The 17,892-nt window shown below is 42.3% G+C and overlaps 1 protein-coding gene across 3 annotated transcripts in view; it reads left to right on the top strand.

Annotated features, from left to right (window-relative positions):
- The window catches only part of CENPK (centromere protein K), a 71,555-nt gene that overhangs the window by 18,942 nt on the left and 34,721 nt on the right, over nucleotides 1-17,892 (top strand). For all 3 annotated transcript variants that reach the window (XM_077286200.1, XM_077286209.1, XM_077286219.1), the window contains exons 4-5: nucleotides 9,616-9,672; nucleotides 17,403-17,475. In XM_077286200.1, the coding sequence (XP_077142315.1) occupies nucleotides 9,616-9,672; nucleotides 17,403-17,475 (130 nt within the window). The remainder of the gene's footprint in view (nucleotides 1-9,615; nucleotides 9,673-17,402; nucleotides 17,476-17,892) is intronic.

Raw genomic sequence — 17,892 nt, 5'->3', positions numbered from 1 at the left:
TGCACGAATATGTCCCTTCTCCAAAGACTCCTTTATATAAGAACGCATTGCGGCATGCTCAGGTACAGATAGATTAAATAATCGTCCCTTAGGAAATTTACTACCAGGAATCAAATCTATAGCGCAGTCACAGTCCCTATGAGGAGGAAGGGCACTGGACCTGGACTCACTGAATACATCCTGATAGTCCAATAAATACTCTGGAACTTCAGAAGGAGTAGAAGAGGCAATAGAGACCGGCGGGGAATCGCAATGAATTCCCTGACAACCCCAACTTGACACAGACATAGCCTTCCAATCCAAAACTGGATAATGGGTCTGTAACCATGGCAGACCCAAAACGACCAAATCATGCATTTTATGCAGAACAAGAAAACGAATCACCTCCTGATGTACGGGAGTCATGCACATGGTCACTTGTGTCCAATACTGCGGTTTATTCTCCGCCAATGGCGTAGCATCAATTCCTCTAAGAGGAATAGGATTTTCCAAAGGCTCCAGGACAAAGCCACAGCGCTTGGCAAACGACAAGTCCATAAGACTCAGGGCAGCACCAGAATCCTCAAATGCCATAACAGGGTAGGAAGACAATGAGCAAATTAAAGTCACTGACAAAATAAGCTTAGGCTGCAAATTACCAATGGCGACAGGACTAACAACCTTTGTTAGGCGTTTAGAGCATGCTGAGATAACATGTGTATAGTCACCGCAGTAAAAACACAACCCATTCTGACGTCTATGATTTTGTCGTTCAGTTTTAGTCTGAATTCTATCACATTGCATTGAGTCAGGTGTCCGTTCAGACAATACTGCCAGAGAATTAGCAGATTTGCGCTCCCGCAAACGCCGATCAATCTGAATGGCAAGAGTCATAGAATCATTCAGACTTGTAGGGATGGGAAACCCCACCATCACATTCTTAATGGCCTCAGAAAGGCCATCTCTGAAATTTGCGGCCAGAGCACACTCATTCCATTGAGTAAGCACGGACTATTTCTGAAATTTTTGGCAATACACTTCAGCTTCATCCTGGCCCTGAGAGATAGCCAGCAACGCTTTTTCTGCCTGAATTTCAAGATTAGGCTCCTCATAAAGCAATCCGAGCGCCAGAAAAAACGCATCAATATTTGCCAATGCAGGATCTCCTGGCGCCAATAAGAAGGCCCAATCCTGAGGGTCGCCACGCAAGAAGGAGATAACAATTTTAACTTGCTGAGCTGAGTCTCCAGACCAACGAGGTCTCAAAGATAGAAACAATGTACAATTATTCCTAAAATTCCTAAATTTAAATCGATCTCCAGAGAACAGCTCAGGAATAGGTATCTTAGGCTCTGACATAGGACTACAAGTAACAAAATCCTGAATGCCCTGCACTCGTGCAGCAAGCTGATCCGCACTAGTAATCAGAGTCTGAACATTCATGTCTGCAGCAGGGCTTCAAGCCACTCAGAGAAAAAGGGGAAGGAGAAAAAAAAACTCAGAACTTTTTTTTTCTTTTAATCCCGCTTCAGCAATGCATTAAATATTCTCTTTTTGGGCCTGGAATACTGTTATGATCCTAGTGGTAGAGGATCTCAGGAGTTCCAGCTAAGTCCGCAAACACAAAAACCAGCTCATAGGGAAGTGGTAACTTGGCTGACCGCATATCTAATCCTGGCACAACAACTAGAAGTAGCCGGGGAACGTACCTACGTTGATTCTAGACGTCTCGCACCAGCCGGAGAACTAACTAACCCTTTCAGAGAAAATAAGACCTCACTTGCCTCCAGAGAAAAGACCCCAAAGTTATTATACAAGCCCCCAACAAATAATAACGGTGAGGTAAGAAGAAAAGACAAACGTAAGAATGAACTAGATTTAGCAAAGAGAGGCCCACTAATTAATAGCAGAAAATAGGAAGAGGACTTATGCGGTCAGCAAAAAACCCTATAAAAATATCCACGCTGAAGATCCAAGAACCCCCGCACCGACTAACGGTGTGGGGGGAGAATATCAGCCCCCTAGAGCCTCCAGCAAAAACAGAAATCACATTTTGAACAAGCTGGAACAAAATAAGAGCAAATGCAAAAGGACAAAAATAAGAAAGCAGAACTTAGCTTATCTTGCAAAACTCAGGGACCAGGAGTCAGGAGGAAAACAGACATAGACTGATTACATCGATTCCAGGCACTAGACTGAGTTTCCAGGAAGTCTAAATAGGAACACCCAAGGCCTAACGAACCAGGTGGGTACCAACCTGGGGAAGGATAATCCAAGTGCCATACCGCTAGTGACCACAAGAGGGAGCCAACAAATATAGTTCACAACAGTCTTCATTAAAACTATGCTGCACAGCATTCTGTTCATCCCCTGCTCATCAGGGGATCATTTGGGATATAGCAGCAATGGCTAGACGAGTAGATGGCATCTACTCGTCTAGCCATTGCTGCTATATCCCAAATGATGGCATCTACTCGTCTAGCCATTGCTGCTATATCCCAAATGATGGCATCTACTCGTCTAGCCATTGCTGCTATATCCCAAATGATCCCCTGATGAGCCCCTATACTGGGAAAGGGCGAAACGCGTAGGGACGGTGACGTGGGACACATTATGTCACATATATTCTGATAAGTTTATCGTTATCATGGCAGACTTATTCAGATAAGTGTATTACTATCATGGCAGATTTTGTATAGCACTTTTCCATAGCAATACTGTAGGTGCTTAAGCTTTAATATGAGAGCCATGAGAGACTAGGAATTTGGCTTCATCTGTATGGGTTTACATATGCTGGGTATATCGATACACAGATATGAGTTATACTACATGAGCTATTTGATAGATATGGATGTGCATCTTTTTCTTTTTATCTGAAGCCCATTGTTTATGTCTGCCCTGATTATTTCTAGGTCATAGCAAATATACTTTATACACTAATGAAGGCAGTGGTATGTTGCTATATATTTAAGAGGTCTTGATATTATGATCTCTTAGCAAGGAGGATAGGATATTTGTGCCCCTCTGTACCCTCTTTTTACCGATAATGAATAGTTTTTCTGTCTATCTTGAAGCTATATCTTGTGCTACGGGTATATTTAGACCATAATCTACTGAGCATATTAGTGAAGACAGCAGGCTATTACTATAAACCTAATAGGATGTCTCTGGAGATATATGATTCTCAGGGTCTCATTATACTCTTTGTGGTTTGACCAATCATGTATTATATACTGAATTAGATCTGGTCCCTTGATGTATCAGTATAGTCCATAGGGTACATATTTACATGCTATTTTTGTAGGTGTATCAGCTGCTGCAGCATTTTTTGCTGCCTTGTTTTTAGTTTTTTCAGTTTTTTCACTTTTCACTTTTTTAGTTTGACCTAGGTCCATTTGTGTGTATGGTGTTTGGGTCATGGGCGAGGGTAGTTGTAAGGGCCCAGGTAGGGTTATAAGGGTCAGTCAATGTTAAGCGGGGGCGCCACGTCGAAATCTAGGGTGCCAACCTCCGCGGCCAGGAAGGTGTGAGCTCTATTAGGGTCACGAACAGGGACTGTGTCAGGAATATTTCTCTCTATTAAAAGAGTTCCTGTGGTATTTTAGCTATTTTTTCTACCCCGTCTGGACTTAGTTGTTTTGATGTTGGTAATTATTACGCATTTAACTATCTATATAGATTTTAATATTATTCATTAAAGATATATTTTTTAGGGTATTGTGTTTTTGGTTGTTAGATTAAATAATCCCTATAATTATTTGGTTTGGTAGTTTATACTAATAGATCACAGACTACACAGTAGTCAACACTATGATGCAGCAGCAAAAAGGCAAACACAGTTCTAGGATGTATTAAGAGAAGCATAGAGTCTAGATCACGTGAAGTAATTATCCCCCTCTACTCCTCCTTGGTCATGCCTCAGCTGGAATAATGTGTCCAGTTCTGGGTACCACATTTTAAAAAAGACATTGAAAAACTGGAGCTAGTTCAGAGCTACCAGGATGTTGAGCGGACTGCAAAGTATGTCCAGCAAGGAACGGTTAAAGGATCTGGAAATGTTTAGCTTGCAAAAAAGAAGGCTAAGAGGAGACTTAAAGCTGTCTACAAATATCTGAAGGGATGTCACAGTGTAGAGGAATCATCATTATTCTCATTTGCGTATGGAAACACGAGAAGCAATGGAATGAAACTGAATGGGAGGAGACACAGATTAGATATTAGAAAAAACTTTTTGACAGTGAGGATGATCAATGATTGCAACAGGCTGCCACGAGAGGTGGTGAGTTCTCCTTCAATTGAAGTCTTCAAACAGTGGCTGGACAGAAATCTGCCTGTGATGAGATGGTTTAGTAACTCCTGCATTGAGCAGGAGTGTAATGATTATAAGGGACAACTCAGGAGACTCTTTGCATGGAACAAGACAACTACAGGACACAGTTTTATAAGTGGTAAAGTCTATATTATTACACGGTGATTCAAACAGGTGCAGAGAGAAACTCAAGTCCACAACACTTGGTGTAAATATTAAACGCAGCTTAACAGACTATAGGAAACTTCAGAGGAAAAATGCAATCACGCAGAAAGTCTATGAAGCACAATTATTCTTGAGGATACTTGACACGAATAAGTCCTTGGTAGTCCAAACACAGATAGATATGCTTATAAGGCAGCTCAAATAATATCTTAGCAAAACCAGGGAGGCCTGGGTAAAAGTCTCAGGTTTAAGCAGAGCAGCAACAGCTTACATGTCCAGCAAATGCAGATGGAAGTAAACACAAACAGCCAGATGGAGGATTTACTTGGAAACCGATGTATGCGGCAGAAACTCAGAGCAGAGTAGCAGGATCTCCACACAGGTTCACAGGAGCAGGTGCAGGTGCAAAGCCAGGGAGTCGTCAGGAGCTGGATGCAAGGCAGAATACTCTAGCACAGACTGAAGGCTGGGGTTGAGTTTTATAGCAGGAAGACACAGTGCACATGAGACCAAAGACGCCATCTTGGAAAAGGGCAGTAATGCACAAAAGGTAATCAAAATGTTCAGAGTCCTGACAAGGAGGTTGGACACGATGAGAGTGGAAGTCCCTTCCAACTCTAACATTCTATGATTTATCACCTGGGGACTAATGTGAGTCAAAGGGGAATAAAACCAAGACTTCCATACCTGATCAAATTTTCAGGACAGTGTCTATTTTTATATACCACCCTCACATAGGAAGCTGCAGTATTTACCATATTGAACCAGTGTGAAATTCACCATGAGATGGATGAATTTCACAATGGGTGAATATGAACTTCCGGTCATGCGCAGTGCACCTCAGAAGCTGGGTGTACGGTTCTCTGCTTCAATGGCGCAGTGCGCATGACCAGAAGTTCAGAAGATGGCTTCCGGCCATGCGCAGTTTGCCTCTGAATCTGGGAAGCGTACATCCAGGTGCAGTTACACTGCTGAAATGTGAAGTGCAAGTTTGCGATATTTGCAGGAGCTGGCGATGATGACAGCTTCTGCAAATTATGTCATCACATCCACAGGGGGTGATAACATGGAAAGACTAGTCTGGGGCAACTAATGCATCATCGACTAGTCACAGCCCTAATTAGCATGTGAAACTGGGATAATATAAATGCTTTTTTTTAAGACTCATTTTTACAGAAAAGCGTTATGCTGGGATGGTTACTCAGGGAATTTCCTCTTATATAAGTGAATGCTGCTGTGTTGGAGGGCATGGGGGACCTGACATGTTCCCTTTAAGCAGAGATATGGGATAACATCAGAGATGTATATGCAGCCATTAACTTGTAGCAGGAATATGGTGAATAGCAGAGATGTATATGCAGTCAGGAACTTGCAGCAGGGATATGGTTAATGGCAGAGATGTATAAGCAGTCAGGAACTTTAAGCAGGGATATGGGTTAACTTCTGAGATGTATTTGCAGCCATTAACTTGTAGCAGGAATATGGTGAATAGCAGAGATGTATATGCAGTCAGGAATTTCTAGCAGGGATATGGTTATATGGTTATTAACAGTGATGTATGTGCAGTCAGGAACTTCCAGCAGGGATCTGGTTACTAGTAGAAACGTATCTGCAGTCAGTAACTTGCAGCAGGGGTATGGTAATAGCGACAGGGGTATGGTTAATGGCAAGACATACAGTATATGCAGTTAGGAACTTGCAGCAGGGATATGGTTAAAAGCAAAAATGTATATGTAGTCAGGAACCTGAGAAAGGGATATAATTAGTAGCGAAATCGAAATGGTTAATAGCAGAGACATATATGAAGTCAGAAATTTGCAACCGTGATATGGTTAGTAGCAGAGATGAATTTACATTCAGGAACTTGCATCAGGGGTACGGGTTAACAATTGAGATTATATACAGTCAGGAATTTGCAGCAGGGATATGGTAATTGGAGAGACATATAATGCCGTCATGATCTTGCAGCAGGGATATGGTTAACAGCCGAGATATAAAGTCTTGGATGAAAGTGTTGACACCTTTCAAATTGTTCAAGAAAATTAAGTGTTTCTCTCAAAAAATTACTGCAGTTATACGTGTTTTGTTATACACATGCTTATTTCCTTTATATGTATTTGAACAACACAAAACAACGGAGAAAAAAAGGCACATAGGGCATTATTTCATACAAATCCCCAAAAATGGGCCATACAAAATTGTTGGCACCTTTCCAAAATTGTGGTTAAACAACTTTATTTCAAGCATATGGTGCTCGCTCAAACTCCCCTGTGGTAAGTAACAGGTGTGGGCGATTTGAAAATCACACATGAAACCAAATAGAAAGGGGAGAAGTTGACTCAATCTTTGCATTGTATGTCTGTGTGTCCCACACAAAGCATGGTGAATAGAAAGAGAAAATGAGAAATTGTTGAAAAATATCAACAATCTCAAGGTTACAAGTCGATCTCCAGAGATTTCGATGTTCCTTTGTCCACAGTACGCAACATAATCAAGAAGTTTTCAACCCTCTCTTAGGGTACTTTCACACTGGCGATTTTTGTCCTCCGTCGCAATGCGTCGTTTTGGTCAAAAAACACATCCTGCAAAAGTGCTTGCAGGATGCGTTTTTTCTCCATAGACTAACATTAGCGACGCATTGCGACGCATTGACACACGTCGTGTTGTGGCGGACCGTCGGCAGCAAAAAACATTGCTTGCAACGTTTTTTGCTACGTCGAGAACGTCTTTTCCGTTCCGGAACTCCGCCCCCTCCTCCCCGCACCTCACAATGGGGCAGCGGATGCGTGGAAAAACAGCATCCGCTGCACCCGTTGTGCGGCGCAAACAACGCTAGCGTCGGTACGTCGGCCCGACGCTCTGCGACGGGCCGAGTACGACGCTAGTGTGAAAGTAGCCTTACCTAACTGCCGTTCCCAGGGCAGAGAACGATGAATCCTAGCAGTGCACAGTGCATGCATTGGGAGGATTCAAAAGTCTGCAGTCACACAGAGTTTTCATTTTAGACCGGACAACCCCTTTAACACTGAGAGAGGGGAGAGGAAGCACAGGAGACCTGACACTTCCAGGAGCAGTGTGGTGTTAGATTTCTGTCAAAAGTAGCAACACAACCTGCTATGTGAAGTAGTTAAACAGACTCTACATCCACAAAATAATAGTTTTTTTTAATTAACTATGTCATTTTAGAAAATTGCGAATAGGAGGCAAATAAATAATAATAATAATAAAAAAATCTTCAGTCCGGTGTTATTAAAGGGTAAAATGTATTAGCAATATTCTTACCTATTTAGTAGTTACCATACAAGGACTTTGGCTGATAACCCGAGTTATGGTTCTAGGATCTCTGTGGCATTCAGTGCCGCTATTTGTCATTTGCACTAGAGAAATGGTCTGATTTTTAGAGGGGTGCTTTTTTTCCTAATTACAATGTCCCAGGGAGAACTGCCAGAAAGGCTCTCTACTAAATATCTGCCATTTTTATCATTACTGAAGCCACTATGTTGGTAAAGTTTTTCTCTCTAATATATTTTCACCTTTTATTAATTCAATTCACCTTTTCTTCTGTCTAATAAAATACTTTAAATAAGATGGTGTTAGAAGAAAAACACCTGCCTTGATAAGACTGTAAACTTGTCATCACTCTGGAAAGTTGCCTGAAATAGGTTAAGGGTTTTGGCACTTGCATAGAATATACGTCCAGAGCATTGCTGTCCAATTTCCTTTCTGGAATATTTTTTTGTAGAATAGAATAATTGTGAGCCAAATACTATAAAAATGATGTAATGTAATAAAATCAGTGGTATTTTTAACCAAATCTGAACAGCGGTATTCTGGTTAACTTTCATACACTCTGCTTTGTTAAAGGATAACCAAACTTTCTAGTAACTTTTCAGACTGAGCAATTCTGTGCATGAGGAATATCAGAATTTCTACCATTATATGACTTGTATCCTACATTGTCAAAAGTTTTCATCTCTGCAGTCTCTGTCTCTTAATTTTTCAATTGACTCTAATCTAGTGGAGATAAGCTGCTATAAAGAAGGGCTGTGGAGTCGGTAAGCCAAACCTCTGACTCCTCAATTTCCATGACACCGACTCCACCAACATGGGCTCCGACTCCACGACTCTGACTCCACAGCCCTGACCTGTGGATTCGATAAGCCAAACCTCCGACTCTTCAGTTTCCATAACTCCGACTCCACCAAAATGGGCTCCGACTCCTTGACTCTGACTCCACAGCCCTGCTATAAAGTCTCTTGATACCCTAACACACGGAAAGCTCTTTTTCTCTTAGGTTGCATCTGTGGGTGAAGTAAAAGTGTACTTAATTATATGTACCAAATGTCAACCTGGGGGTCTGTATGTAGGGGAGACAGGGCAAAAACTTAGAACAAGGATGAATTCTCATTGCCACACAATTAAAGAAAAAAAAGAATAGATTTACCTGTAGCCAAACATTTTGGCTGATCACAGCACCATGGACACAACACTACTTGTATTAAAAGGTAACTTCAAATCTAAAAGAAACAAGAAAATTTGGGAGTATAAACTTATGGCAACCTGTGACACACTCAGTGCAGGAATGAATGTGTTGCATGGATTTATGTTTTTCTATATCGGCTAAGGAATGTGCTTCTCGGACCATTTGGGGGCATCACAACCATGGACCAGACCTCAGTCACAGGAGAATAAAAGTTTCACACTCCTTATCTATGCTGTGTCTTATTCTGATGAAGAGACATGAGTAGTCTCAAAAGCTTGCAATTTGTTACCCTTTTCAGTTAGTAATTAAAAGGTATCAGCCACTGAGGACTCTCAAATTATAATAATCATTGAGATCTTACTGTTTAGACCACGTCATCACTGAAAGCAGCATGTAATGGGGCCCCATTTTTGAGATTGATATGGGACCCTTGGTTGATATGCCATGAATGTATAATATAGCTATACCTCTTTAATTCCGATTGTCTATTTCTAAAATAGAACAGACAAATGGAATATCTGAATACAGGTGTGAGCAGATCCTAAGACAAGTTATGTGTGTGCATTGTCTGGATGTTTGGAAGGAGGAAAAAGTACAAATCCTTAATCGTGTGTGATTTTTAAAACTGGCGTTTTCTTTCTGTGTATGTAGAACTGATTTTCTTCATGTTTCTAAACAGTATCGGAATCAGATCAAGGTAATGAAACCTGAAGCTGAGCCTGTTTCTGATGTGCAGGTGAGACAAAACACCCATGCTATTATTCATCATTTCACTTGTTTCTCACTTCCTCAATAGGGAATATTTAGACTACATTCTCGTGTCTATTTGGGGTCAGTAGAATTAAAAAAAAAAAAAAAGAACAAACACTGATGCATGTGGATACCGAAAGGAAACCAAAGTTTCTGTTTCTAAACAGAATGGAAACTTTGTTTTCTCTTTCTTTTATCTTTTTTGTTTGTTTTTTAACCTTTTTTGAAGGCACCTCTTTAAATGGCAGGTGTCTTTGAACACCATTAGTCTTTAGGGCATTGGGGTCTATTTTTTGGGGGGACGGGGAAAAAAGTTGAGCAGACCAGGTCACTGTGGACTGTATGAAGCAGACTGAAGAGCTGAGCCTACATCAAAAGTGGCAGATGCCGGCTGTGTTATATCTGCCTGTAACAGCAGCAGGTAGCTCCAATCGCTGCTGTTAACCATTTACATGGTGCAGTCAACCACTGCAGCAGCCCCCATCGCTCTCCCACCCCCCTGTGATGCCATCGCAGAGAGCCAGCATGTTACCATAGCAGATAAGGGAATTGTTGAAAGCCCCATGACTGCACCTAAGGGTACCGTCACACATTGAAATTTCCATCGCTACGACGTTACGATTCGTGACGTTCTAGCGATATCGTTACGATATCGCTGTGTCTGACACGCTACTGCGATCAGACACCCTGCTGAGAATCGTACGTCGTAGCAGATCGTTTGGAACTTTCTTTCGTCGCTTGATCACCCGCTGACATCGCTGGATCGTTGTGTGTGACAGCGATCCAGCGATGTCTTCGCTTGTAACCAGGGTAAACATCGGGTAACTAAGCGCAGGGCCGATGTTTACCCTGGTTACCCGGGGACTTCGGCATCGCTCCAGCGCCGTGATTGCAACGTGTGACCGCAGTCTACGACGCTGGAGCGATGATCATACGACGCTGCGACGTCACGAATCGTGCCGTCGCAGCGATGAAAATTTCAATGTGTGACGGTACCCTAAGTCCTCCTCCAAAGTTCAGCTGTAAGCTGAGCTTCACAGGAAACTGAAATTACTCTATGCACTGCAATACTATAGTGTTGAAGTATATAGATCAAAGGTTCAAGTCCCTTAAGCAGATTAACAAATAAAATCAAAATGAAACTTTGGATTTCATCTGGCCTCTTTCCTGACCATGTCCCATCATTTTATGTATGCGCTAAAGCTCAGTTGAGAATGCATTGTGCACCTCTAAAAAGACGGATACCACCAAAGTGACTCAATACAGTGAATGGTTTTAACAAGGGTTCCATCTGAATAACAGTTTTTGGGTTTTTAGATGAAAACTCCAAAGTAAGTGCTCAGTGTAGAGCACAGAATAAATGTGAACCAAGCATTACATGTGATCCAAAATGTTATGTATGTGGAGCCAAAATAGTTTCTACACCCGTAAATAAATTCCCATAGGGGTCTAATTTCTAAAATGGGGTCACTTGAGAGAGGATATTGATCTAATGGCACACTACAGATGGAGTCTGCAAACTAATCCATAAAAATCTACTTTCCAATAGTCAAATAGCGCTTTGTCCCTCCCGAGTCCTGCCGTGTGGCCAAACAGAACTGTACAGCCACATACTGTATGAGGTATTGCAATTTGTGAGAATTTGTGCAAAAAAATATTTTTACCTATTGCCCCTTGTGAAAATTAAAAATCTGCAGCTAAAACATTTTTTCTTCACTAAATGAAAAAAATTATGTGAAACATCTGTACATCTTTGGATTCATATAGATACCTAGATAAATTGATTGAGGGCTATCATGTGCTGTGCTCGAACAGTAGCATCTTACCACATATGCGGTGTCGGTGTTGTTACAGCATTGTCGCAGGATATCCTAAGGCCAGGGACTCCTTACCTATCCCTAAAGCTAGAGGCGCCCTAACTATCCCTGCTCCCCAGATTACTTGTGATGTTGAAGACGCAGGGGCCTCATGCCTTAAGGTACCTTCACACTGAACAACTTAACGATAGCGATCCGTGACGTTGCAGTGTCCTGGATAGCGATATCGTTGTGTTTGACATGCAGCAGCTATCAGAATCCTGCTGTGACATCGTTGGTCGGAGCTAGAAGGCCAGCACCTTATTTCGTCGCTGGATCACCCGCTAACATCGCTGAATCGGCGTGTGTGACGCGGATTCAGCGATGTCTTCACTGGTAACCAGGGTAAACATCGAGTTACTAAGCGCAGGGCCGCGCTTAGTAACCCGATATTTACCCTGGTTACCATTGTAAATGTAAAAAAAACCAAACACTACATACTTACATTCCGGTGTCTGTCACGTCCCCCGGCGTCCGCTTCCCTGCACTGTGTCAGCGCCGGCCGGCCGTAAAGCAGAGCACAGCGGTGACGTCACCGCTCTGCTTTAGGGCCGGCGCTTACACAGTGCAGGGAAGTGGACGCCGGGGGACGCGACAGACACCGGAATGTAAGTATGTAGTGTTTTTTTTTTTTTTACATTTACACTGGTAACCAGGGTAAACGTCGGGTTACTAAGCGCGGCCCTGCGCTTAGTAACCCGATGTTTACCCTGGTTACCCGGGGACTTCGGCATCGTTGGTCGCTGGAGAGCTGTCTGTGTGACAGCTCTCCAGCGACCACACAACGACGAAACAGCGACGCTGCAGCGATCGGCATCGTTGTCTATATCACTGCAGCGTCGCTTAATGTGACGGTACCTTTACTGAGTTCTTATCTGTCCCCTCCCCCACCCGGGGAAGTGGAGAGTAGTAATGTAGAAGAATACATAAACCAGAATAACAAGGGAAGGCGTACAGGGATAAATTAAATAACAATCTCACAAACATGCATTCACAAACAACAGAGTGGAACACCGTGTTGTACGGAAGGAAAAAACAAATAGGATAGGGTGAGGATATGCACACAGGCAAATCACCAATGTACAGTCTTCTGAACAACACTACAAACGCCTTCTCAAACAACCAACACCTCCAACTCCAGAACCAGGCAGTATACAACTAACACTGGCAATCCCTGATTGCCAGAGGCGAGTATATATACTGAGGGGAATGGCCAAACCTAAACAGCTGATACCATCAAAACAGGAAAGCTCCAGGAGCTCACAACTGAACAGATTAACCCGTGCAGGAGTGCATAAAGTCAGACACCTCGGTCTTCTAGCCCCTCTGTGTCTGGGTAAACCTGTGACAGGTGTTCTCAGGAGAAATTACAAAACAAATTGTGGGGTCCACATGCTCCTACTACCCCTTGTAAAAATTAACATTTTAACGTTTTATTAAAAAGAAAAACATTTTAATTTTTCCTCCCATATTTTGTTAATTCCTGTGAAGCCCCTGAAGGGTTATCATACTTCCTGAATGCAGAGTTGACTACCTTGAGGGATGCAGCTTTTAAAATGTGGTTTTGTTTGGGGTTTTCTGACATATGAGCACCTCAAAATAAGGTGATCCCCCCCCCCAAAAAAAGGAACAGGTTTTATACATTTTATTGAAAAAAAAAATGTAAAAAATAGTGTAGAAACGTTAAGATTTTTTAATATTCAGAGGTAGAAGAGCAAAACAATGTCTATTCAAATTGTGCGCATTTGTTTTTCTATGTCTGGACAAATATAAATAAGAGTCATTCAGTTAACAGAGGTAAACAATAATATATTTAGTATATTCAATAAAAAAAAAGTCAAGTGACAAGCGGCGAGTATGAACAACAGAATGAACAACAGAAAACATAACTTGTGGCAGAGCTAATAAACATTAGTAATATTATACTGACATTATATGTAAGAAAATAAATAAAAATGTAGAACAAAGACAATACATGGACTTAATAAGGAGAGGGAACTTCTGATTCATTAGATAAATTAGGTGGATTCTCAACTACAGGTCCGTTTACACTGGACGATTGTTGAGGATGTGATCTCCTAGGAACGCTCGTTTCTAAATAATATTGCAGTCTAAACAGGCTGCCGATCACCTGATGACAGAGCAAAATGCTCGTTCACCATGTAAAATGATCTTTCGGTTAGCACAAAAGATCATTGCTCTCGGCAGCACATCGTAAACTGGACCTATCTATGGCAGATTGTTCATGTGCTGTTGCGCCTGTGTAAATATTTTACCATTCGGCAGTCATTTAACACCACAGACCGCATAGTATCTAAAGCATTTTAATAGGAATCTGTCAGCAGGTTTTTGCTTTGTAATCTGAAGACAGCATGAGGTTGGGGTTAAAACACAGATTTCAGCAATGCCTCTCTGCTTTTGTTTGCTTGCAATGATTGTTTTAGCACCAGGAGCTTGTCATTGCTGGGACACAGTAGTGTGCTTGCTAGTCCGACACACCCCCTCCTGTAATAGGCAGCTCACTGTCTATGGACATTACACTGTATATACAGAGCCTTGTGTGGGCGGGGTTAGCTTCCTGAACTCTGCTGTATTGCTAAATATAAAAACTCTTATTGTACCAGAACGGCTGCACCCAGTAAACTAAGAGATACATCGTTGGATTTAGATTCTCTTTGCCTACATCTGGCTGCTATCAGATGAAGTTGCAAAAACCTGCTAACAGATTCTCTTTAAGGCCATTGTCTATCTTTCTGAAAGTGAAGGGCTTAATTCTCAATGTCCTAATTGTTTCCATTGTAAGCTGATGTAAAGTAGACATTAAAAGGGCCTAAAAAGTCATAAAATTCCAAATTTTTCTACATTTTCCTCAAAATTTTTAATCTATGAGCACAAATCATATCAACCTAAATTTACCCCAAACATAAAGTACAATGTGTCACGAATACACATGTCACAGGTTCCTTCTCCGGTATCACACAATCAACAGAGCAAGAGAATAGTGAACAATCCCAAGACCTTTATTTAGGCAAAAGTACGAAAGGTCCATATACGATCCACCACACAAAGGATGAAATATTCCAGAACACGAATGCAGTTCAGTAACAGGATAAAAGTCCAACAATCCAGCACAGAGGATAACAGTCCATATTCCCTTCTCTCTCTCTCTGACGTGCTGTCTTCACATCATGGGTAGTTGTCACAGGTTCCTTCTCCGGTATCACACAATCAACAGAGCAAGAGAATAGTGAACAATTCCAAGACCTTTATTTAGGCAAAAGTACGAAAAGTCCATATACGATCCACCACACAAAGGATAAAATATTCCAGAACACGAATGCAGTTCAGTAACAGGATAAAAGTCCAACAATCCAGCACAGAGGATAACAGTCCATATTCCCTTCTTTCTCTCTCTGACATGCTGTCTTCACATCATGGGTTCCACACAGGATCTGATTTCCCCTCAGATGGCAAATAACAGCCATTCATCAATTGCCAAATAACACATACTAATAGAGAACACATGATAATCAGTAAAATATAAATATACACAAAATGATACCCGCATAACATATCACACCATCACAACCTCTCCTCCCTCATAATAAGTGAGCACGCCATTAGGTCTACACAGACCTCTGGTCTGCTCACTTTAGTCCACTTTGCTCCACTGTTTATAGTTCCTTGTACAGTGGCAGGGGTTGCAATAATCATGAGCACTTGTCCATAAATTCCTGGGTCCTGGCTTTATGGTCATACCAGGCTTTTTGACTGGACTGGGCTGTTCGCTGATGTTCATTAGCCAAGGTAGCTAGCTGGGCAAGTCTCTGAACTCTCGAACGTAGGGAATGATGGGCGTTTCGGTGTCTGCGATATCTCCCTCCAATTGTTCTTTCAGAAGAAGGAGAGGCCCACGGAACTTCTGCTCCCACAAAATGACTTTGTAACTCCCCAATGTCATTTCCAAGGAGGATATCTGCAGGAAGTCCTCCCATAACTCCAATCCAACACAGTTTTTCTCCAAAACCAAAATCCAAACAATCCAGCACAGAGGATAACAGTCCATATTCCCTTCTTCCTCTCTCTGATGTGCTGTCTTCACATCATGGGTTCCACACAGGATCTGATTTCCCCCCAGCTCCTGTCCTCTCCTTATGTCCAGGAGTAGTCAGACAGGTTGGGGTGGTTTTCAGGCCTCCCACACCTGACAAAGGTGCCTGGTGGATTAAGGCACTACAGGGGTCATTGTTTCAACAAGCTAGTTCAATATGTCATTAGCATATTATCAAACAGGTTTATTCACTGACCCTGTGGGGAGATAACAGTACAGGAATGTGGGGGCTGATATCAGATGGCAAATAACAGCCATTCATCAATTGGCAAATAACACATACTAATAGAGAACACATGATAATCAGTAAAATGTAAATATGCCCAAAATGATACCCACATAACATATCCACCATCACAACACACTCTTAAGGTACCTTCACATTAAACGACGCTGCAGCGATAGCGACAACGATGCCGATCGCTGCAGCGTCGCTGTTTGGTCGCTGGAGAGCTGTCACACAGACCGCTCTCCAGCGACCAACGATGCCGAGGTCCCCGGGTAACCAGGGTAAACATCGGGTTACTAAGCGCAGGGCCGCGCTTAGTAACCCGATGTTTACCCTGGTTACCAGCGTAAAATGTAAAAAAAACAAACAGTACATACTTACATTCGCGTCCCCCGGTGTCCGCTTCCTGCACTGACTGAGCGCCGGCCCTAACAGCAGAGAGGTGACGTCACCGCTGTGCTGTACTTTCACTTTCACTTTACGCTCAGTCAGTGTGGGAAGCGGACGCCGGGGGACGCGAAGGTGAGTATGTAGTTTGTTTTTTTTACATTTTACACTGGTAACCAGGGTAAACATCGGGTTACTAAGCGCGGCCCTGCGCTTAGTAACCCGATGTTTACCCTGGTTACCAGTGTAAAACATCGCTGGTATCGTTGCTTTTGGTGTCAAACACGACGATACACGCCGGTCTGACTACCAAATAAAGTTCTGAACTTTGTTCAACGACCAGCGATATCACAGCAGGATCCTGATCGCTGCTGCGTGTCAAACTAAACGATATCGCTAGCCAGGACGCTGCAACGTCACGGATCGCTAGCGATATCGTTTAGTGTGAAGGTACCTTTAGAATCACTGTGATGTGTGGAAACTTTCCAGAGTTATTACCACATAATGTGACATGTGTCAGATTTGAAAACTTTGATAAAAACTGTTTTTGACAAAAAGGAGTTAAAGTTACCCTCCAGCTCAAGCAAAAATCTTCCCAATTCATTACTGATACATGGACTCTATTGCTGGTGCCCACGGGGAGTCTGATGTTCAGTCTGAACTGAACGCTCTTGCGATGCCATCGACTCTGGTTCATCCCATGGTGATCCCATGGAGGTTTGGGGTGGTGTAGATGTAACGCTGGGCTCACTGTGTGACTGCAGTGGCCATTTTGGACATAGAGGTAGTGATCACAATTTTTGAGAGTGGCAGCAGCGGGAATCACAAGTAGGGCCCCAGGTATGGTGTCTATGTATTAGTAATGTATAGTGAAATTTGTGTAATGGCTGGAGGGCGACTCTAAGTAAGTAATGGTTGTAAACCAAAGCCTGAGTGCAAGATACACCTTTATTCATTCTTGTGGGTTTGTGCAGATGGTCTTCTGTCCTGTGGTGCTTGTGCCAGGCATGTCTGTGCATGATATCCCATGTTATAAGGCTCAGGGCAATAAGACCATGTTCCTTCTTATGCAACGGACAGCAGACTTTTATTCTTTTCTTCGTCCTGTTCATTACTTGTATTTTCCTTCTTAGCTATTTCAACGCATGATGAAGTTAAATTCCCTCCAAGCCAAACTTGAGAAGTGGCAAACGATTACACCTGAAAGTAAGTGCGAGCCTGAGAAACCAAGACACCATGTTAGGTTTACAATGGCAAAAGGAGAAGCAAATTATTGGGTTAAAGGGAATCTGTCCCCCTCTGGGACGTACATGATCTATTAATATGGGCCTACAGGTAATAGAAATGTTACACTAGTCCTACCTGTAAGCCTCATATTATTGGTCTTGTTGTGGAGAAATATTATATAGAGGAAGCACGGGTAAGAACCGCAAATAGAGCCGGAAAAAAAAAATTAAAAACTTCTTTAAGCATTTCTTGTTTTCTGGGAATGATATACAAAAAGGATCTAGTTTTGCTTGCGAGAATACAGCTTTGAAACTTTAAAGGGAAACTGTCACCCCGTATATAATCTATTAATATGGGCATACAGGTGATAGAAATTTTACACTGGTCCTACCTGTA

The sequence above is a fragment of the Ranitomeya variabilis genome, chromosome 1 (genome assembly GCF_051348905.1).
Source record: "Ranitomeya variabilis isolate aRanVar5 chromosome 1, aRanVar5.hap1, whole genome shotgun sequence".
NCBI lineage: Eukaryota > Metazoa > Chordata > Amphibia > Anura > Dendrobatidae > Ranitomeya > Ranitomeya variabilis.
This window is presented reverse-complemented; position numbering and strand designations above follow the sequence as displayed.